The sequence below is a fragment of the Notolabrus celidotus genome, chromosome 14 (assembly GCF_009762535.1).
Source record: "Notolabrus celidotus isolate fNotCel1 chromosome 14, fNotCel1.pri, whole genome shotgun sequence".
Lineage (NCBI taxonomy): Eukaryota > Metazoa > Chordata > Actinopteri > Labriformes > Labridae > Notolabrus > Notolabrus celidotus.
The window spans coordinates 5,846,587-5,868,029 of record NC_048285.1 but is presented as its reverse complement, the minus strand read 5'-3'; the positions used below and the strand labels follow the sequence as shown (position 1 = coordinate 5,868,029).

The 21,443-nt window shown below is 39.5% G+C and overlaps 5 protein-coding genes across 6 annotated transcripts; 4 read left to right on the top strand and 1 right to left on the bottom strand.

Annotated features, from left to right (window-relative positions):
• The first annotated feature begins 2,010 nt into the window (after nucleotides 1-2,010).
• itm2ca (integral membrane protein 2Ca) lies at nucleotides 2,011-8,510 on the top strand. Its single transcript, XM_034701856.1, has 6 exons — nucleotides 2,011-2,301; nucleotides 3,910-4,053; nucleotides 5,231-5,419; nucleotides 5,857-5,967; nucleotides 7,097-7,247; nucleotides 7,444-8,510. The coding sequence occupies exons 1-6, from the start codon at nucleotides 2,209-2,211 to the stop codon at nucleotides 7,533-7,535; spliced, it is 780 nt and encodes a 259-aa protein (XP_034557747.1). The 5' UTR covers nucleotides 2,011-2,208; the 3' UTR covers nucleotides 7,536-8,510.
• Nucleotides 8,511-10,379: 1,869 nt separating this feature from the next.
• Nucleotides 10,380-13,313, bottom strand: LOC117825883 (lysophosphatidic acid receptor 5-like). Of its 2 annotated transcripts, none has more exons than XM_034701854.1 (2): nucleotides 12,564-13,313; nucleotides 10,380-10,535 (listed from the first exon to the last, which is right to left on the bottom strand). In XM_034701854.1, exons 1-2 carry the CDS (start codon nucleotides 13,215-13,217, stop codon nucleotides 10,479-10,481), a joined length of 711 nt encoding a protein of 236 aa, XP_034557745.1. In that variant the 5' UTR covers nucleotides 13,218-13,313; the 3' UTR covers nucleotides 10,380-10,478. The 2 variants fall into 2 exon arrangements, with proteins under 2 accessions (XP_034557745.1, XP_034557746.1); XM_034701855.1 differs by having other exon boundaries at nucleotides 12,779-13,313.
• A 1,797-nt stretch (nucleotides 13,314-15,110) lies between these two features.
• Nucleotides 15,111-17,450, top strand: LOC117825648 (thymus-specific serine protease-like). Its single transcript, XM_034701561.1, has 5 exons — nucleotides 15,111-15,189; nucleotides 15,630-15,805; nucleotides 15,946-16,045; nucleotides 16,562-16,691; nucleotides 17,264-17,450. Exons 1-5 carry the CDS (start codon nucleotides 15,129-15,131, stop codon nucleotides 17,448-17,450), a joined length of 654 nt encoding a protein of 217 aa, XP_034557452.1. The 5' UTR covers nucleotides 15,111-15,128.
• A 587-nt stretch (nucleotides 17,451-18,037) lies between these two features.
• LOC117825645 (thymus-specific serine protease-like) lies at nucleotides 18,038-19,460 on the top strand. The gene is made up of 5 exons (XM_034701559.1): nucleotides 18,038-18,164; nucleotides 18,445-18,492; nucleotides 18,597-18,716; nucleotides 18,929-19,093; nucleotides 19,209-19,460. Exons 1-5 carry the CDS (start codon nucleotides 18,138-18,140, stop codon nucleotides 19,458-19,460), a joined length of 612 nt encoding a protein of 203 aa, XP_034557450.1. The 5' UTR covers nucleotides 18,038-18,137.
• A 25-nt stretch (nucleotides 19,461-19,485) lies between these two features.
• On the top strand, nucleotides 19,486-20,304 carry LOC117825644 (thymus-specific serine protease-like). The gene is made up of 3 exons (XM_034701558.1): nucleotides 19,486-19,627; nucleotides 19,705-19,859; nucleotides 20,003-20,304. Exons 1-3 carry the CDS (start codon nucleotides 19,486-19,488, stop codon nucleotides 20,072-20,074), a joined length of 369 nt encoding a protein of 122 aa, XP_034557449.1. The 3' UTR covers nucleotides 20,075-20,304.
• The last annotated feature ends 1,139 nt before the right edge of the window (nucleotides 20,305-21,443 follow it).

The following is a 21,443-nucleotide window of genomic DNA, read 5'->3' as shown; positions in this document are numbered from 1 at the left end:
AGAGGAGGAGAGGAGGTGTGAGGGTGAAAAGGGAGAACTCCTCTAACGGTAAAGATCAGTTCATCTTTTTTCATCATCAGATTTCATGACTTTTGTTTTTCTGCTTATCTTTCCACTGGTTATTTGAAGATCTAAACTTTACTTACACCTTGTCTGATATTTTCCTTCAAAGTTGAGAGAGATGAAGTGGAGGAGAGGAAGTGGAGGAGAGGAGGGGAGGTCGGAGGGCATTAAGTGTACTTTATCAAAATAAAAGGTGATGATTAGTACTTTTTTCTTTTACAGTTACTCATGTAGTGATGGATGATGAGTGTCTTTTTTCTCACCTTGTTTTTTACTATGTGTTTTTATTAGAGAGAAGATGTCAGAGGAGGAGGAGGAGCAGGAGGAGCCCAGTTAACCAGTCATGCTAATCAACATATTTTCAGTAGTAGTGATTCAATCTGAAAGTGCCATAAATGTCAAATAAATAAAGTAAAATTGCTTTTGATAAATAAATGAAAAAGTGTCATCCTTAAAATCCAAACTTGGTTTTCCTGGATATCAGAATTTCTGTCTCCTTCTGCAGGACACAGTTTCTTCTTCTTAAGATTGTGTTTATGTGGTTCCTCTAAAATGGTACAAAACATTAAAAAAATGTTTAATTAAAAAATAACTCCAGATAGTGTCACTACTGTACAACCAGCCATACAAAGACAACCAGGGGTCACAATCTTTTGTCATTTTTCCATGTGATGTTTTTCTGCACACCCTCACCCTTCTGCTTCTGATAGTCTTAGTGGTGAACTCAAGTTCTTTCTTTGACTGCGTATGAACTTTTGGTTGAATATTTTTAGGATGGAAAGCAACATAAAGCCACATTAAATATGACCTCATGGTGCTAATGTCAGATTTTATAGATGTTTTAACAAAATACATCAGAAATTCAGGGATATCATATCTTTAGTGCACTCAGACAGCACCACCATGACACCTCACTGCACAGATAAGCCTTGTATTCATGTTACAGCCACAACACTAATGTTTCACAGCTGCATTCACATCAACTAAGCATACTAGCAGTCTGGCACAGCTATGACATCCCAAGGATAATTTAATCTCAATCATAAACTGTAGAAAGTCTCGATCTGTGTGAGCAAGAGTCAGCAGCAGATTGACACATCATCTTTTAAATATCTAGGCAAGGAAAGGCAACTTTATTTCTATAGCGCATTTCATACTAGAGGGCAACTCAGTGTGTTTAACATTAAAACATTAAAAGCATTGGAAACAAAATTCAAAGAAAAAATAAAAAAAGAAGTTGCTGAACAAACTGAGAAAAGGCTCTCATGATATCTTAATGAGGAAACACTGGAGGTAAAATAAGATGTTAAAACTCAACACATGAAATTAAAATCACCAAAATAAAATACATTTCTAAGATAATAAAACACTAAAATAATAAACCATTGAAAGAAAATAAGATGCTATACTTAAAATAAATAAATAAATAAGCACATAAATAAATAAAGTAGAATAAAAGTGACTAAAATTTGAACTAGATAATGAATAAATAAATAAATAAAACTGTGAAGAATAAAACTCAGTTAAAAGCGAGACTAAAAAGGTAGGTCTTCAGTTTGCTTTTAAAAATATTTGGACTATATAAGTGGACAAATCAACTAACAAACAAACCAGCTCACTATTTTAATACAACAAATCCTACATACAGTGACTCATTTCATAGGAGGCAGCAGTATAAGTTTATGGCGTATTGCACACTGTCAAGTCATCACCTTTGAGCTTATCAGAAGTGGCAGCAAACTTTTTCATACACTAGTGCTTCATGCTTCACTTGTTTTTGTTTTTGTTAGTCTCCAGCTTTGGTACTTGCATATTACTATATTACAAAACATCTTAAAATGAAAATATAAATAGAGTTAGTCCCTTTTGCAGTGCCACAGTTTGCAGAAAGCAGCGGACTGCTCCTTTAAGGGCTCATATTCGCAAAAAAAATAAAACAGCACACTTCCGGTTTGGTGAAACAAAAACAGACAGAGGAAGCAGCTGTGAGAGGAGGACGGCCCGCCCGACGACGAGGTGATTTGTTCCAGAAAAGGTGTCCACAGTGTAAACACAGACGGAGAGAGGGGGGACCTGCACACACAAACACACACACACACACAGACGCACACACCAGCGCGCACAGACCGATTTGGACACCCAGCCATGGTGAAGATCAGCTTCCAGGCTGTCGCGGGACAGAAAGTGGAGAAGGAGAATGATGGCGATAAGACTGAAATCCTCATCCCTCATCCTCTGGTGAGAAACGCGTCCTTCTTTGTTGACTGTGTTCTTTAAATGCTCCTTGTCTTTGTAGTCCTGATGTAATGCTCATGTGATGTGAATCCTGCTGCGCTCAGGCTCTCCTGTCTGCAGCCTGCACCTGCACAGCCATGAGCAGCAGCAGGACATTTTGACAGCAGCTATCGCCATTTACAGGCAAACAAAGCATGTCCTTGCTGTGATGGTTTCCTCTGCGCTGTACGCCTCTTTTAAAAGCTCACTGCAAGTTTAAACAACATGCATACTCTGCATTTAACACTGTGCTGCAGATTGCATGCACAAAGGGGATTAAAAAAAGGAAGTACTGCCTCTTGAATTACCTTTGATTGTTTGAATTCGGTCAGAGATGTGTTATAATCAAAGTAATATTCAAAGAAAAGCTTTAAAAAAAGATTAAATGCAAGGTATGTGCAATATGTGGCTGACAAAATGGCAGATGGGATGATCCTGCCTGCAGCGCATGCAAGATTATTTTTCACAGCTCTGATGGAGGTAGAGCAGGGGAGTCCACAACTTTGCAGCACCCCAGCATCACCTCAACTCTCATTAAAGATGCATGACCTTGCCCCCCGGATGGTGCAATATATATATATATAGGCTATATAGGACATTAGACATGCGTTTAAAGTGAAAAAGTGCAGACTGCGACTGTAATATCTGCTCACCAGGAGACTGACAGGCCTCATGGTGTGTCACGCTCACAGCTGGTGTGAAAGAGTCCTTATATCTCTGTGTGTGGTGGGAAGAACACAAAGTCTCAGAGAAGTCTGTGTTCACACAAGCACAGTTGTCGCCTTGTCCTTATGAAGTTTACAAAGAGCAGAACACTGAGCCGAGATAAATCACGTAACATAAAATCCAGCAGAGACTTTGTCCTACTTAGGTGCAAAAAATGTGCTGCACTCTTACAAAGACAATGCAAGACAAAGGCATTGCATTCAACCTTTTTGTGTCATCTCCTTTTTAAAATGATGCAACATATTCTGACAGGGGATGTCACCATTCTCCTCTGAAGTTTCTTACAAGAGCTGCTCCCTGCAGCTCACAATCGTTTTATCCTCCAATTTCCAGCTAAGAATAGCATCCATTGTTTCGTTAAAGAGCCACTTTCTCAGAGGATAATTTTACCTCCCAGGACCTTTTCCTCAGCACACATCGAGCCGCCACTCTGTTAGTCATTATTTTAATAAAGGGAAGCACACAGTCACTAAGTAGCTACTATCTGTGTGTAGTGCCACCCTGCGAACACAGGTTGGATGCGTGGCACTGGCAGATGGGCTGCGAGACTGGAGGCGTCTGGGAAAATTACTCACCCACTATCTCAGACGAGTATTCAATACCAAGCGCTCCCTCATCTCTCCCTGAGCTCAGTGCTGTTAATTCCTGTTCCAAATGAGGCATCACAGCTTATCTGAGCGCTGATTTTAGCAGTTAGAGGAGTCAGTCAATTCAGGTCTTTTCAGCTGCCTGTCACAGGGAAGATGAGTAAGCTGAAAGTTGGTTTGAGGCGGCCTGGAAATGCTTTTCTGTGCCCATTTGAGGGAGTAATGTGTGTGCATGTGTGTGTGTGTGTGTCTTTTGCAGGATGAGGACGAGCTGGTCCTTCCACTGCGGCCCAAAAAGAGCCCCCTCAACGGGCTGTGCTGCCTGACGTTCGGCCTGGTTGTGTTCATGGCCGGTCTGGTCCTTGCCTCCATTTACGTCTACCGTTACTACTTTATACCTCATGTAAGAGCTGATTACAAGGAGCTGTGAACATTTTACATTAATTGATTGAACAAATACTAACAGCCAAACATTGTTTTGATAATCTGTGATTTGTTTTGATGATTTTGAAGCTAAAATGTCAATAATATTTATTGTGCGAGCCTCTTCAGGCTCAGGATTTGAAGCTTTCGTGAATATAAAGTCTCAGGTTTGCTTTCTGATACTTTAAGCTCCTGTGAGGAGTTTTTATCTGCTGACGAAACAGAGTGAAACTAACCCTGATGCTTCCTTATGACCTTGCAAAGCAAATAAGATCATCTGAAACAAGACTCACTATTGTTATATATTTAGTTGCATCGTCTAAAACCACTAGCAGGGGGTAGGTGTCAGAAAAGTTGAGTGACTGAAACAGCCTTTATACATTTCCTGTTGCAGGTTGAGTGATACATTTTTGGTGCTGAAATTAAACAGTGTGATACTTTTGTTTAGAAGACATGACTTACACATGAATAGGAGAAGATAAGCAAACATCCACAGGAGGCATCTAAATCAAAACAAATGGAAAGTTCCTCACAGGAGCTTTAACAGGCAAGTTGGTCCCAATCATGAGGTGAGCATTAGCTATATACACCTCATGAAAGTCTATGATTAATCTGCAAGTAATAGGAGTATTATTTAACGTAAACATGCAACGATGGCTCATTCAAATCAGCATTTGAATGCTAAAACTGGAGGCTGGAGGCCAGGATATCATGGCCATGCTTTCACCTCATTGTGATGCATTCAGATGAAGCTCAAGCTAATGGTAGGTATGAGCTATTCTCAGATTAACTGGTGCATACTGAGTGATTAAAATATGCACTTGGATTTGTTTTGGATTCAGGAGAAACATGATGCAAAGACAGGTATTGTATAAAACATTAAGAACAGAAGATGAACATAAAAACTTTGAGTAAATTTGCATGCATTATTTTTTGGTTATTGCACCAAATATGGCTCTCTTAAGAGATTCAATTGTTGCTATCCCTTATTGCAGCCTTATTTTTTTCTTTGCACTAAACACCTTAAACAAAACTATGTCCTTTGTTTCGGTTCAAATCCTTGCAGTACAAGAAAGAAACTCCCACTACAGTCTTGTTTTTAGAGCTCCAGCTGGTGTGTTGTTGATCTCTATTCTGGTGTGTATGTGTGTGTTCAGATCCCAGAGGAGAACCTGTTCCACTGCAGGGTGCTGTACGAAGACTCTGCGTACGCTCCGTTGCGTGGGCGTCAGGAGATCGAGGAAAATGTTGGCATCTACTTGGCCGACAACTACGAGAAGATCACCGTGCCTGTGCCTCACTTCGGAGGCAGTGACCCCGCTGATATAATCCATGACTTCCACAGAGTGAGGACAAACACACAGACACAGACTTATACAGCTGGAGTGGAGAACTCAATACTGCAGTAGAGAGTGCAGTCTTTACTTCAAGTCACACCTTTTTACAGGAAAAATAAGGAACATTTTTATACAAGAGCTCTGTCTTTATCTTTGATACCAGGTTCCTTCCAGCAGAACGTGTGACCTTTGATAAAGTAACGTTTGTTGTTATCAGATGTTGCTTAAATAGTCTGATCTATTCTGTGCACTTTCGTTTTGTAAATATCTTTACTCTGTTTTAGCTTCAGACTAAAGGTCCTCAGTCAGGCTTACTAATGTCTAAAGGATACATCCTCTGGGGATTATGAGCGTTTGTACAAAATTTGTGGTAATGCTCCAGCTTTAACCTGACGTACATTATTCAAACTTTACCACAAGCCATTTATTAATCTGATGTTTTTCAGGGATTGACCGCCTACCATGACATAGCTCTGGACAAATGCTACGTGATAGAGCTCAACACCACCATCGTGATGCCGCCACGCAACCTCTGGGAGCTTCTAATCAACGTCAAGGTAACACAACTGCAAACCTGAGCCGCTTACACATTACAAATCTGTAACAACGCCATAATGAACCCAAGTGAACTCAACGTTGGTGTCCCAGTGAGTGATTTCACAGACACAGTGCTTTTCAAGTACTCATTGCCTCAGTTGCAGAATAACTTCACCCCACCATATAACAAATGTCCACAGAACCTGACTTTCACCTCAGGTCTCACTTCTCACTTAACAGAGGTGTCCTCAAATAATGTGCTGCATGCAGTGCTATGTAGTTTCTATACTAGCTATTCTCAGGGATGTATTGAAACCACTAATTCTGCAGTGGTTTAAACCATAGACTATAAATAATAGACGTAGTATCTGTGACTTCACCCATCTGTTCCTGAACGTTGTTTTGAAGCCATTCGTCGACGGGAGCCATATAACATCCACATGCGCCTACATGCAACTTTATCTCCATTACCTACATCAAAATACATCCGTCACAAACCATGCCAAGCTATGAGATACTGTCATCTGTTCTTGTTTACATCCAGGTAGTAGAGCATGATAACATAACGCCAGTAAAAATTAACTTGAGCCTCAGCCCTGGCATATAATTCTTGGTCGACTCAATGTACACACGCCTTCTATCCAGTACAGCAAACTAACAGCTGCTATACTAACAAGCCTGTAAGATAGTATTGAAAATAAGTCACATGAACTATTTAAGCTTCTATTTTTGCTGCATCTTGTTCCATTATTTAATACACTTTCATTTGAAACAGGGAGAATGTTTTCTAAGCTTGGGAGACATATCATGACGGTGGTTATATTATAAATGTTAGCAAGCGAGGGGCAGGGATGCTTACGAGACGAATCATGTGCATAGTTGATTCTAAACATTTAAAATGTTGTCTTATTAGGTCTTAAGTGTACAAAAGGAAAGTATTTTGTGAAGTAAGATACACTGAGATAGAGAAAAGGTTAGTTTAATTTATTCTTTGTAGTGTCCTCAGTTTGTACTCTCCAGGTGAAAGGTGTGATGTCATTGTTCGAACAAGTACAGGCACACAGGCGTTCATTGCACCTACAAATTCTGCCCTGTGTTGTATTCCTTGTCCCTGTGAGCTTGCTGTAATCACACCTGTGTATCTTGCAGAAGGGAACATACTTGCCTCAGACCTACATCATCCACGAGGAGATGGTGGTGACTGGGAGAGTGCACAACATGCGTCAGCTGGGACCGTTTATCTACCGCCTGTGCAACGGAAAGGACACGTACCGCCTAAGCCGGCGTGTCACCCGCAGACGTAAGTCGTGTCTAATGGAGAGGTCGATGGAATCAGTCAATAAAGAAGAAAAACCGTCCTCCTGATGGACTGTGTGCTCTTTGTTTTAACTGAAGTGAATGTGACTTTTTAAACTGTTGTGATAAGAACTGCAGGTCAGCTCGCACCAAAGTCACATCGCTGATCCACTCTCTGTCTCACCCTGTTTCCCTCTCAGGCATCGACAAGCGCGAGGCGAAGGACTGCCACCACATCCGTCACTTCGAGAACACATTTGTGGTGGAGACGGTTATCTGCGATGAAGCGTAAGCGCGGCGGTGATCCGTGACAACCCAACCCCCCAAAAGGCACAGCTCCATCACCACCCCAGCCACTGTAGCATCCTCCTGTGGATCTGATCTTGTCTGAGTCGCACTTTACTCGTTCATTTGGATTGTTAAGATGTTTTTTCTTAATTCCTACCTGAATGTTTTTTTTTTCTATACCCCTTGGTACCCTGACATGTGATGCAATACTAAGCTGCTGGTTTTATCACAGGATTTTCCTTGTAGCACAGTCTTTAAGCCAATAATGAACACAATTGCAAGACCTCTCCTCTCCCTCTGGGGATCTGTTGTTCCTGCTTGGGGAGTTGATGGTCTCCACGTGTTGCTGAGGTGACTGCACTTTTGTTTTCTCTGCGGCACACGAGCTGTCTCTAAGTTCTTCTTACACAATCATCCATGCAGAGCATGATGTCTTGCTTTCTTGTGCAAACATTGAAATGTTTTCTCTCATGGTCTCTTAAATGTAAACATGTAACTGCTGATAACTAGTTGCTTGCTTGCATATTTATCCCCTTGCCTGCGTCCTTACTTCACCTCCTGCTTCTCATTTCCTTCTTTAAGAGAACTGTCACAAAGTAGACATAAGAGGAGGTTGCATTGGGAAATAGATTGCATCCACATGTTTGTATATCATTAGAATTGAAACGAGTGAACATTGTAGTTCTTTTTGATGCTCTCAATAGTCATCAGCTTTTTTAACTCACTTTGAATCATTGCCTTTGTGAACCTTTATAAGATAATGTCTGTTTTCCCTTGCATGTCTTATAAGAAAAAACAGCACTGTTAGAATGTTTTGTAAAACAACGTTTCAAGCCTTAATCCAGAGACTGGATTAAAGTCAAAGCTACTGATATGAGAGCATAATACATGTCTGTTAGTTAAACAAACAAAACCAACTTTGAGCTGTATATTTTGTCTGCTGATGAAATCTGTCTGTGAATAAAGTAGTGAAAATAAGCATGGCGTCTTTATCTCTCAAACCTTGTGCATCATCATTACCCTGCAGCATCATTATGCTGTTTTAGGGTGTTTTAATGCAACATGCATTCATATTTACTGTAAACTTTACAAAATATGGTAACATAATTAAACTAAGTTGAAATATTATTAGATTAGAAAACAAATATTCATCATTTATGTCCCTTCAGATTAGTTCTACTTTAAAGCTCCTGTAAGGAACTTTCTATTTGTGTTGACTTTGGCACCCTCTATGATCAAAGTGATACCTCATATCTTTGCTGATCTTGTTGTATACATGTGTTTGTTATATTTCTGAAAACAACAGTCAGATGTTTCACTCATGTTTCACTCATCATGAATATTTGCTGAGGAAAAAATATGACATGGCTGTTTCTCCAGCATGCTGTAATTTACCTCGTCTAACACCTGCCTCCTTGAAGCGGTTACCGGCATTAAGAAGTCGTATCATTCAAAAAGAAATGCAGTTAAATGCAAATACAAGTCCCTGGCAGCCTCTTACACAGACCAAATTACTGATTGTAACTCAAGTCTTGCCTCCCACAAGGCAAATTGCCAACAATATTTTAGGATTTTGGGGTGGCACTTGAGTTTGCCAATCAAATTCTGAATAGTCTATGCAAACCCTCTGGATACATCCCTGGATTACACACTACCTGTCAAAAGTTTGGAAACACCTTCTCATTCAAGGGTTTGTATTTATTCTAATTATTTGAAACACTGTAGATTAATACTGAAGACATCAAAACTATGAAAGAACATTTATGGAATTATTTAATTCACAAAAAAGTGTTAAACAAAGCAGAATATCTTTTATATTTTAGATTCTGTAAAGTAGCCCCCTTTTTCCTTCATGACAGCTTTACACACTCTTGGTATTCTCTCAGTCTGCTTCATGAAGTGGTCTCCTGGAATGGTTTCTAATGAACATGAGCCTTGTCAAGAGTTCATTTGTAGAATGACTTGCCTTCTTAATGTGTTTGAGACCATCAGTTGTGTTGTTCAGAGGTAGGGTTAGTACACAATGGATAGTCCTATTTGACTACTGTTGTAATCCAGATTATGGCAAAACCAGATTATTTCATAGTTTTGATGTCTTCAGTATTAATCTACAATGTTGAAAATAATTAAAATAAATAAAAATCACTGAATGAGAGGGTGTGTCCAAACTTTTGACTGGTTGTGTACATCTCAAGATATTACTATAGATGCAGCTACATGTTAAAAGCCTGCAGTGCCATCAACTGGACATACATGAGCAGACATCATCATAACAATTATTCTAACATATGAGTATTTTTTAATTAACTGGCAGATAAGTCACCTTATTGAGTTTGAATTGATATTCAAGCATAAAAAAAACTTTAACGTTTGACAAATAAGCTTAACTCAAGGTCCACTTAGATTATTCTAGAGTTGTCAACCACATTTAAACCCCCTAGTGACTGGATATAAAGAAGTTAATGAGGGGATGTGTCAGATATGAATGGCCTAGTAATAACCTTTACCCATTTTATTCAATATAAAAACTAAGGAATACTCTCTCTCCGTGTAAGGATAAGAAGACTTCGGACACCTGGCCTCTTTACAGCTGGAATATAACTCCTTCATTGTGCAGTAAAGTGCTGTCGAGCTGTGTGAAATGTTTTATCAAACGGAAACCTTGTTCTTGTTTCCTGATTTCATCCGCCCTATTCAGCTCTTGCATCACACCACAAAAGCAATTCAGAGAAATTCTTACAACTTCCTCTTTTCACATCTCTGTGGCCGAGCATTAAAAAAGGTCACCCAACGTTCCCTCAGTGGCCTCATTTGACACGGTAGCGTGGAATATTAGATTGATGCAGCTTTTATTTACTTCCAGATCATTTCAAATCTTCACATAAGGTCATCTCGATCCCCTCAGTCTGCTGAAAGCTCGTATCAACGATGGTCCATCTGGTGTGGATTAGGACTGTGGAGCTGCTGGCTGTGTGACAGAGATGCTCCCAAAGAAGACCAGCGCCTGAATCATGGCAAAGGATTTATATCTTCAAACACACTGAACTGAAAAAGTAAAGTTTGATGCTGAAATGAGAATTATGTCCTAACTTTTACATAAAAACCTTTGTCATATCAGCTGAAAAACAGCTTTAATGTTAAACATGCACAATATGTCTGTCCAGTGGAAGAAAATAAGGGACAGCTCCCATTATTCATTTGTTAGTGTGTTTATCGTGCGTCCAGTAAATAAAGCTAAAAGCTAATCTTCGCATTTAATCAGTTTTTAGCTACTATATTTTTTGATTACCATTCTTCACTTTTGTTGGTGGTAAAGAAGAAAAACTGATTTTATTAACTCTTTGGTTTTGCAGTAACATAGCCAGGTGGTTAGCTTTTTATTCGTGTATAGTCTTTGTGCTAAGCTAACCACTTCAAGCTTTAATTACGATGCAGACATGGGAGTGGTATCTCTCCTTTATCTAACTAATAAAATAAATAAACATGTAAAACTATTTCCAGTTATATCTGGTCATAAAACTGTCATAAAACAATTCAATCAATTTTATACTGAAAGGTCTTGTTTTACCCGGCGTTACTTATAACCCGTCTGTGCTAAATGCTTATTTTCTGATTGGTCAAAACTTCATAACATGTAAGTTAATTAATGAATGGAGGTGTGCAAAAGTCTCCTTTTATTATAATCATAATAATAATAATATTATTATTATTATTATTATTATTATTATTATTATTATTTATTTAATTTGTATGTGATGGTAGTAATAATTCCTGATGATTGCTGTCTTTATTATTATTATTAATATTAATATTATTATTATTATTATCATTATTATTATTATTATTATTATTAATAGAAGTACGATTTATACATCCTTTTTTTTCTTTTTTTCTATTTTTCTTTCATTTTATGTATTTATCTATTGTATCTATTGTATCATTAAGCAACACTTTAATAAAATAAAATAAATAAAATATTAAAAAAAGTTTATTATGAATACAAAGAGCGATGTCACAGACAGCCTGATCTCTCACATCATGTCAAATCAATCTGCAGAAAGGAGTTCAAGCAAATTTCACCTCTGCCTGTTGACACTGTGGCAAAAACATTAGTTGCCATTACGATGCTAAACAGTTAGGCTAATACTGCATCCTCTCTTCAAATCCAAGCAACAGCAGCAGGACAGAAGTGTCAACATAAATATTCCAGAAGTTTATTTTTCAAGAAAAATAGGGAACATTTGAGTGTCAACTTACAAAAGTGATGCCACCCCATAAATCTGTAAAATAAATGCAATCTTTTTTCCTAGTAATCTGTGACTCACATCTTACTTTTAAAACATGCTGTTTCACACAGCTCACATAATCTGATCTTTTGAAATCAGATTTGGGCCACCTTCATAAATGGTCCTTAATCAAATACAGGTCAGGTCTTTCGCGATACGACCTCAGCCGAGTCATAATGCATGCAACTTTAAAATCATAGTACTGTAAGGGAAACAAAAAAAGTCATCATTAAAGTTTTGACTCTAAATTCTCCTTCCCTGTTAGCGTCTTCTCGTTGATTTGTCGGCTTCCACTGCACATCAGTTCAAACATGAAACTTCCCTTACTTTGGGGGCTTCCATATTTAGTGCTATAAACTTTGCTACATGTGACCTCATGGTATTTTGTGCATGTGGGTCAGTTACAGATGATGACAACTTCCCCTTGAAATCTGAAGCAAGCCACGTTTTAAAAATGAATATGAACAGCTAGACAAAACAATGGATGTGAGCAATACATCTGAATTGATTCATAGTCTCTTCTGCGATCAGTGTTCTCTTGGAAGACTCCTGTCCTCCTTTTTCTTCCAGAAAGCGTCCAAAGAAAAGTAATACAACAGTGGATCCAGACAGCAGTTCAAACTAGCGAGTAAAACTAAAGGTGTCATCACAGTTGATGATACTGTTGTGAGTAAACCAACTGACAGAGGCAGGAAACATACTGTGAACATAACCAAGCTCATGCCAAATATCAGCATGACATTTACCTTGTTGTTGACCCTTGCAGAGTCATTCAGATGTTTGTTGAGAGTCCAAGACACCAGAGCAGTGCACACAATGTTGACTGCCAGCATGCCGAACACTATCATAGGCTGAACAAGCTGCATTAAGATATCAGGACTCTGATTCTGATTCTGAACATGAGCCATTTCAAAGCAGGACGATTCAGTGAGGTTATTCAAAAACTTTAAAAAGGACATACTCTCTGGGACGCTCATCACCAACACAAGCAGCCAAACAGCTGCAGCAGCTTTACAGGCGTTAGACGAGGTGCGAAGGTGGCGTGACCTCAGAGGATAAACCACAGCCAGCAGCCGGTCCACGCTGATGAAGGTGATGAAGAAAATGCTGGAGCGGATGTTGTTACGAAAGAACACTGTGATCAAGTTGCATGCAAAATCACCCAGTGGCCAGATGCCTGTGGCGTAAAAGTAGACCCTCATTGGTAAAGAGATGACCAGCAGTAGGTCTGAGATCGCCAGGTTGACCATGTAGACCGCACTTGGAGATTTCAGGCTGTGTTGACGAATCAGAGTCCAGAGTGACAGAGCATTCAGAGGCAGACCCAGCACAATGATACAGGCAAAGATCACAGCATAAACCAGCCTTGGCTCATGCTCTTCTTCCAGAGTGTTGTTCATGTCTGGACCTGAGGAGAACCGAAATGTGTCTGTGTGCTGAAATGAAAAGTGCACTCACACCCACACCCAGGATTTCCTCTTCCATCTGGCAGAAAATGTCAGATATGGAAGGTTAAAGATGTAACAGGAAACTCAGATGACTGAGGAACTGTTGTCACAATGACGTAAATGAATCAACTTTTCTTCTTTAAGAGTTGGGCAATTTTAAAACCACACTGAAAACATTTCTACATTCCACATGAGAAAGTAGCTTAGAGATTATTGAGAATTTAGCTTTTATTATTGAAAGATGTATCCATCAATAATATGTTGCTGCCCACATGTTTACAACACTGACCATTTAAAACCTCATGTTACCTCATAACTTGAGTGTCCACTTGAGGCTGGCTCCAAGAACACAGGGAGTCCCATTAACACCCATGTTAAAATGCCCATCCTCAGAGCAGAAACAAATAAAGTAAATGGTAATAGGACTGTGTTTATATTGTTGTGTTATTAACTTAAATTCAGGGCATTAAAAGTAAGCATAAATAAATCTTTGATTCTGTCACTGATGGTCTGGTCAGGCTTTGTTGTTCATTAGAAAATATCAGTATGGATTTCAGTCTGTTTCAATGATATCAAAAAACCCTCATAGGAGCTTTAATAATCTTTGTGCCACATACAGTAACTGTTAATATTGCTCCAATTCCTTTGGCCTTTGATGGGACTGATATGTTGATAGGGGGATCTCTGTATTCTGAGAAAAGAGAGATCACTCCACTGGATATCAAATGATAGAGCTCAGGATGTGGTTTTGTGTGTTTCATCATAATATTTCATATCATCTTTAATCGTTTTAAGCCTGAATTTATCAACGTTTAATGCCCTTTTTTCTAATATAAGCTCTTTGAACTGTTGAAACTTTTAGTAAACTTGGTTGTCGCCTTTCTTGAATGAGAAGATCAGTACCACCAAAATGTCTCAGAGTTTAAATGAAATAGCAGCGAGATGGTTAAATGAATTTAACTTTAAGATTGGGCGTTTCTTTTCCATTTAATCCGGGAAAATAAAGAGATGGAAAAATTCAACAGTATATCTACAATTTGGTCAGCAGATATGTTGCTAATGAAAGTCCTTGAAATGCAGTCATATCTCCGTCTCCTCTAATTCCTCATTCAGTCTCAGCAGCTGTGTGTCTAACATGAGTCTGGTCCTGCTGGAGGTTTCTGCCTGTTAAAGGAAGTTTGTCCTCGCCACTGTAACTTGCTAAATGCTGCAAAGTGCTCTGCTCATGGTGGATTAAGATGAAATCAGGCTGAGTCCTATCTGTAAGATGGAACTGGATCCTATCCTGTCTTGTATTTGGTCTTTGTTAATAATAAAACATGAAGTGGTGATAATCGATGTTCAAAATCGATAAATATCAATAATCCATAATCAATAAAGTATCTTTCAAGTCTCACTCTGTTGCTGGTGTGGTCCTTGCTCCTGAAGTACGATTTGGCGCTATATAAATCAGGTCATCATTGTAGCATTAAGTCCGACGTGTGTGTGTGTGTGTGTGTGTGTGTGTGTGTGTGTGTGTGTGGTTACAGGTCATAGCTTCTATACACTGATGCAGCAGTTCATAAAATCCTGTAACTCCATCACTTCAAAAAACGATTACAAGGCAGAAAGATCTCCTCACGTCACCAAACAGACGCTCTGTTCTGCTGAGCAGTTTATATATCTCACACTCACACTCTCTCTAACACACACAGCCTCACTCTGTTGTCATGAAACACAGGATGCATCATGTATCAAATTCACTCATCTTCTCTGTTTTCAGTGACTTTATGTCTTCAGAGAGTATAAAGGAGCTGCAGAGAGGTGCAGGTTGTCCTCAGCTCTGCAGGTTGGAGACGCGCTGAGGTTAAGTTTGTGGCTAAGATGGTTTTCTCTCTCACACACTGTCTCATCCTGCTGCTTCTCTTCAGCTTTGTTGATGCTGGTGAGTTGACGATTTTGTATACAGGTTAACCCAGAGATTTTAAATGTAGCTGATGTTTTGAAATTGATTTTTGAGCTTATGTCACAATTTAGGAAGACGAGGCAGAGAAACATGCTCTGATGTTTGGTGATATCAGAGCATTTCTCAGGACTTCTGGGTGTTGACTGTTCCAGAAACAGATCATAGATTTAGATCTTTAGGTGTTTGTGTCAGCCATCTTGTTGATGACATGGACGTGAACTCTGAGATGAAAATGAAGCACATTTCTTGCAGCTGTTTTTGTAGATAAAGAAGTTAAAACAGCCCGTTAAAGGCTTTCTGGAGCATGTTTGATCTCTTTTAACCACAGACTTACAGACATTCAAAGCTGCATGAGACAAATCAACCATCTGCTGATACAAACATTAACTTACTTCGTATTTTCTCTTTCTTGATGCCAGGACGGACTCTGTGGAAAATCAAGGAGCGTGTGCGTCAGCTCCAGCTGCAGAAAGCCAAGCAGCAGCTCCTGACACTCACAGCCAGAGGTCACCAGCCTCTCAAACACGTGAAGGAGGGCAGGTTTCATCAGCAGCTGGACCACTTCAACGGACAAGACCATCGCACCTTTCCACAGGTAGAGAAAGAACAGAATAACACCGAGCCATGTTTCAAATAAGCTTGTTGTCCAACTAAATAAAGGAAACTAAGGCTCTGAGAGTGCTGCTGTTCTGGGACAAACTGAGAAAATAATGCATTTCTTTACCTTCTCTCCAGAGGTTCTTTGTGAACGAGGCGTTCTGGCAGCATCCTGATGGTCCAGTGTTCCTCTATATCGGAGGAGAAGGGCCCATCTTTGAGTTTGACGTTCTGGCAGGTACAACAGGATACATGCAGCACGTTTTCTCCCTGTTTCTAACTGCAGAAATTAAACAGATTGAGTCCAGCAAATGTCTGAATCAAACATCCAACAAACTGAGTTGTGGAAATGAAATTGCAAACATTAAATGAAGCATCATGTTGCGTGTTAGTGAGATGACCTTCACTTTCTCTTTCTGCATCCTTCTCTTTATCCTAGCAAACACTTCTGCAAAACTAAAGCCTGTAATACTAAACTTACTTTAAAAACAATAAGTAACATATAAATATGGATTGTTTAAACTCATAAATCACTTCTCATAAAAAATCTTTCCGTCTATTGTCTTAATATCTTTCATACTTTTGAAAAACCTAATGAGCCATGCTAGTAACAGTTAATTCTCCTTACAGTCCTGATGGGTAGAACTGACAAACTAACCATCAGAGCGTGATGAAGACAATTTGCATCATCACCCCATCAAACATTCACTGCCCCTTTAACATTAAATCTTCTGCTCTGACCGTGTTTCCTCAGGTCACCATGTCAACATGGCTGAGGAACACGGAGCTCTGCTTTTGGCTCTGGAGCATCGGTTCTATGGCGACAGCATCAATCCTGACGGCCTCAAAACAGAGAATCTGGCACACCTGAGCAGCCAGCAGGCGTGAGTGTTGGCTTGCTACCAGCATGTGTGTGTTGAAGTTTTGCATGAATCCCTTATTCACTACATTACATGCATGTTGAAAGTTCTGTAGGTGGAATGCTACCAAAACACGGGATACTTTGACCTCATGGCCACTCCAAGCCAATCAGGTTCAAGCATCTCTCCTGACTTTGCGTCGCCTTACCAGTTAAAATATACATACAAAGCTGATTTAAATGAATCCAAAGTCCTTCATTGTAGAAAATCCCAAAACTGTTTCCATGAGAGTCGAAAAAACAAACAGAAGAACCTCCGAGGGGAAAACCAGGACGCGTGTCAACCTTGTTAAACATGTAACTGTGTCACCGGCTGTCTGCTGTCGTCCCTCACTGCTGATCTCCTTTGTGTTTATTGGAACGTGTGAAGATAGTGGATTTCTGCATGTCTCCTTCATGCATCTGTCTTTCTAAGTCTTTGTGCACACACGTGACGATCCTTCCATGTACAGTACCTCTGATGTGTTTCAGGTGAAAGCTTCCAAATTGTGCCCAGAATCTAACCTTTTTTTTGCTGTGTATGTTTTCTTTATTCAGGCTGGTTGACTTGGCTGTGTTCCACCAGTTCATCAGCCAGAGTTTCAACCTGAGCCACAGGAACACCTGGATCAGCTTCGGAGGCTCGTACTCTGGAGCTCTGTCCGCCTGGTTCAGAGGAAAGGTGGAGGATAAGATGGAAACATTACGCACTCAAGGAAGCATTCAAAACTACAGAAAGCTTTAGGCTCTTCGGATTATGCATGAACTTACATTTTGAATAATAATTCTTAAAAACATCATGAGTATTTCGATAAATTATCTCAAAGCATGGCATTTTTTATTCTAAAAATCAATTAAATATTACTGATTCATGGCAGACACCACTACTATAAGAGCTTGTGATTTGAAATTGCTCTTAGTTTCTCTTCATTTCTGTTAGTTATATAAAACCATATGAAACTATTCTATTAAGTCCAGTAATATTATCTATTAGGTCGGGCGGGATCTCCACAATGTAAATAATGTTGTAGTGAGAGAATGCAAAAGGTCACAGAAATAACGTCTCGCATTAAGAAAAAACAAGGATGTTGCAAACACAAAGTACAATGTTTGACTTTGATTTATGATGACTGCAGCATCCTGAATGTAAAGTTTTAAGTATTCTCTAGCATAAAAGGAAAACAGTTGACCCAGTTTATTCAGATTTAAAAGATAAGACTGCAGTCAGTGTATTTTTTTGTGGGTGCAGTGCAAAATAAAAAAGCTATTAGTGGCCTTAAGACCATCAAAGCACAAGAACATTATCTGATTCCATCAACCTTTGTTAAAATTAATTTGCAGCGTTAATCACTCACGTGTGTCCATCTCTCTTCCATTGCAGTTTCCCCATCTGGTGTTTGGAGCTGTGGCCTCCTCTGCTCCTGTAGAGGCCATGTTGGACTTCTCTGCCTACAGCAATGTAAGCTGGCACAACACACAGTCACAATGTTAGCATACTATCAGGGCTGGAGTAAAGACTTTCAAAATACAGAGGTCAAATAACATCAGCCGTCTTTTCTATGTCATCTACCTCCTCAAAATGTCCCAAGGGACAGCATGTTACTCTACTAAATCTTACTGTACATATGTCTTAAATATCACAGGCAGAGATGCTTACTGTTCTTGATATGTGTATTTGTGTGTTCCTCCTTTGAGTAACCAAATTCTAAATCCTACTTTTGTGATTTTCTGTGTTTCAGGCTGTCGGCTCGAGTCTGACAAATGAAGCAGTTGGCGGCTCAGAGAAGGTGTGAAGTCGGCCACCTGTCTGAGGTTCATGTGACAGTCTCCATAACTCCAGTCTGTCGTGTGTTAAATTCTCCTCTTCCTCCTCTTCCTCCTCTTCCTGTAGTGTCTGACGGCGGTGCGGAGAGCCTTTGCTGCTGTGGAAGCTGCTCTGATGTCTGGTAATGCCAGCCAAGCGGCCAAAGACTTCAGCTGCTGTCAGGTCCCCGAGGATCCAAACGATAAGGTGATGTCTTTTTGTTTTTATGAGATTAATTTGTGGGGAAAAGTTGGAGCTCTTTGGCTTTACAAAGTTGGACAAATGCCCATGTGTGAGGCCTTGTATGATCCCTTATGTTCTACTAACTTTCAAGTACTCTGCAGAAGGGTTGATTTAGATATTTGTAGTGAACTCAACACAGTCTGAAATGATTTTGCAGACAATACATCTCTCCTCAGATTGAGCTGTTGCAAAGCCTTGCTGGCATCTTCATGGGACCAGTGCAGTACAATGAAGAAGGGGTGCTCATGACAATAAACGAGATCTGTGGTGTTATGACCAATCACAGCAAGGCAAACCACGAAGCGATGGAGCCTTACAACCGCCTTGTTACTCTTGCACAGGTATGAAAAACACACTTTGACCACCAGGTGTCACCGCTGAGCCATGCATCCATTCAGGGTTTCTTCCACCAGCTGGAACCTCAGTGCCTTTGTGTCCTTTGGTTTGTGTTTGCAGATCTACCGTTCAACCACTGAGGAACCATGTCTGCACATCTCCTATGAGGAATCTTTGAAGGACCTGATGGACACATCTCTTCGTTCAGGGAGGCGAGGAGCAGAGAGAGCGTGGACCTACCAGACCTGCACTGAGTTTGGCTTCTGTACCACAAACACACAAATGAACACACAGCAACAAACCTATAATACACATTATTATCATGTCTTTGACCTGATGCTGTTTCATTCTGTGTTCAGATCAGACTTGTGAGGATGCCACGTGCCCGTTCTCCGGTATGGTGACTCTGCAGACTCTGACTCAAGTCTGTCCCAAAGTGTTTGGCATTTCCCAGCATTCCCTGCCCGGACGTATTGCCTTCACTAACACTTACTTTGGAGGAGACAACGCCTCCACAAAGCGGGTCCTGTATGTCAACGGTGAGTCAGGGTTTGATAGAGACAAAAAAAGAAACATTAACGTTGTTGATTGAACTTTGATGTCTTTGTTGGTAAAGGTGGAGTTGACCCATGGAGGGAGCTGTCAGTGCTCCATGACAGGTCTGAGGGAGGAGAAGAAGTCCAAAGCATTTTCATTAAGGACACAGCTCACTGTGCTGACATGATGAGTAGCAGAGTCTCAGACCGCCGTTCACTCAGGACAGCCAGAGAGGCATGTACTGCATGTCTCTATCATATCCTAGTCTCCATAATAAGTTTGTAGACGTTACATTTTCATACACCCTTAGCTTTGAAGGGACAAAACATGTTAATTCAAAGTGATTTTTAACGCTCTGTCTTCCCCTCTCTCTGCAGGAGATTAAGAAGCATGTGTCCAGCTGGCTGAAGACGGCTGCTCAGGAGCAGGTGGGGAAAAAAGGAGTCTGATAACATTAAATCCTGATCAGCTCTTATCAGTTCTTCCTCAAACTGATAAGCAGCAGTTAATAAGCCAGTGTTCCTGCCTGCTCTGCTTCATCATCGTCCTCATCTTCCTCCATTTCCTCTCTGAGACCTTCCTGTTCTCCCCCTCCTCTCCATCCATCCGTACTGTCTCGCAGCACTGAGGTCATCTATGTGTTTGTGTTTGTGTTTGGAAGAATCTTTCTTCAGCTTTTACAGACACGCAACTTTCTCTTGTTTTCTTTATTTACTATTTATGTATTTGTTTATTTTGTCTTCTATTATTCAGGAGTGTTACCAAGGTCATAAGGGGTTTTGAATTCTGTATTTTTTATGCTTGGATGAATTGTTTGTAGTTTCACTTTATTCTTGAATAGTTTTAATTGCTAGTTTATGAGTGTACATTGTGATATGACACAAGGGCCAGAATAAGTATAGTGTATATGTTAGACAGAGTTCTTTTGTCATATGCATGAAATAGATTGATAAAAGTGACACCTTGAAACTTTTTATTTAAAATGTTATTTTATTCTAGTACACAAAACTATGATCAATGACAAAAGCCACTGAATTTTTTTTAGGTTTGATATTTTCCTCACAATTTTAACTTTAATCTCAAAATTCTGGGAAAAAAAGTCAGATTTAAATTTTGAGAAAAAAGGTACAAAATATTTGACAAAACTTTGAGAATTCTAAGACCGAATTTCAATTCAGAGAAAAAAATAAAAACCTTTACAAAAAAGAAAATATTTTAAAAAGGCAGAATTACATCTCATTATTAGAATCAGAGAAAAACGTAAGATTGTTGACAAGAAACCAGTTCTTAAAGTATAAACAAGTACAAAAAATATATCAGAAAGTTTGAATTCAATGCAAAAAGACAGAAATGAAAAAACAAAACTATGCCTCTTTTTCTCAGAATAGTGTTCAACTGTCAGAATGTGACTCAGTCTTTGATTTTTGCTAAATATGTCAGAACTCAGAGATAAACTCTGAATTTTGAGACTAAAGTCAAGATACAGAGAGAGTCAGAGTTGAAAAAATCTGAACCCCGGGTAAAATTCAAAATTCTGATGATTGGTCAGACCCTTCAAGAAAGATATTTTGGGACACTGGACCTTGTACATTTCTGTACAAAGCAGACTAAGTTAGTTTTTAATTTTATTCTTGCAAAGCCTCATTTTTAATCCTACATCTGTTTACTAAAAGGTGTTTGACTCTGTAGTTTCCTTTATTTTTTTCAGTGTTTATTAACAGCAATAACCTTAATTTATACTTATTTCAAGGCCCTGTGAGGAGTTTTGAACTGGCTGAGAAACAGACTGAAAATGATACTGATGCCTCTTTATAACCT

Bases quoted from the DNA above. Each gene is read 5' to 3' on its own strand.
- itm2ca (XM_034701856.1), top strand. From the start codon at position 2,209: ATGGTGAAGATCAGCTTCCAGGCTGTCGCGGGACAGAAAGTGGAGAAG. The intron at 4,054-5,230 runs GTAAGAGCTGAT...GTGTGTGTTCAG, and splicing joins GTTACTACTTTATACCTCAT to ATCCCAGAGGAGAACCTGTT. The intron at 5,968-7,096 runs GTAACACAACTG...TGTATCTTGCAG, and splicing joins AGCTTCTAATCAACGTCAAG to AAGGGAACATACTTGCCTCA.
- LOC117825883 (XM_034701854.1), bottom strand. From the start codon at position 13,217: ATGAACAACACTCTGGAAGAAGAGCATGAGCCAAGGCTGGTTTATGCT. The intron at 10,536-12,563 runs GTAAATGTCATG...GCCATGATTCAG, and splicing joins CTGCAAGGGTCAACAACAAG to GCGCTGGTCTTCTTTGGGAG.
- LOC117825648 (XM_034701561.1), top strand. From the start codon at position 15,129: ATGGTTTTCTCTCTCACACACTGTCTCATCCTGCTGCTTCTCTTCAGC. The intron at 15,190-15,629 runs GTGAGTTGACGA...TCTTGATGCCAG, and splicing joins CTTCAGCTTTGTTGATGCTG to GACGGACTCTGTGGAAAATC. The intron at 16,046-16,561 runs GTACAACAGGAT...GTGTTTCCTCAG, and splicing joins TGAGTTTGACGTTCTGGCAG to GTCACCATGTCAACATGGCT.
- LOC117825645 (XM_034701559.1), top strand. From the start codon at position 18,138: ATGTTGGACTTCTCTGCCTACAGCAAT. The intron at 18,493-18,596 runs GTGTGAAGTCGG...CTCTTCCTGTAG, and splicing joins CAGTTGGCGGCTCAGAGAAG to TGTCTGACGGCGGTGCGGAG. The intron at 19,094-19,208 runs GTATGAAAAACA...TTGTGTTTGCAG, and splicing joins GCCTTGTTACTCTTGCACAG to ATCTACCGTTCAACCACTGA.
- LOC117825644 (XM_034701558.1), top strand. From the start codon at position 19,486: ATGGTGACTCTGCAGACTCTGACTCAAGTCTGTCCCAAAGTGTTTGGC. The intron at 19,628-19,704 runs GTGAGTCAGGGT...TTGTTGGTAAAG, and splicing joins GCGGGTCCTGTATGTCAACG to GTGGAGTTGACCCATGGAGG. The intron at 19,860-20,002 runs GCATGTACTGCA...CTCTCTCTGCAG, and splicing joins CACTCAGGACAGCCAGAGAG to GAGATTAAGAAGCATGTGTC.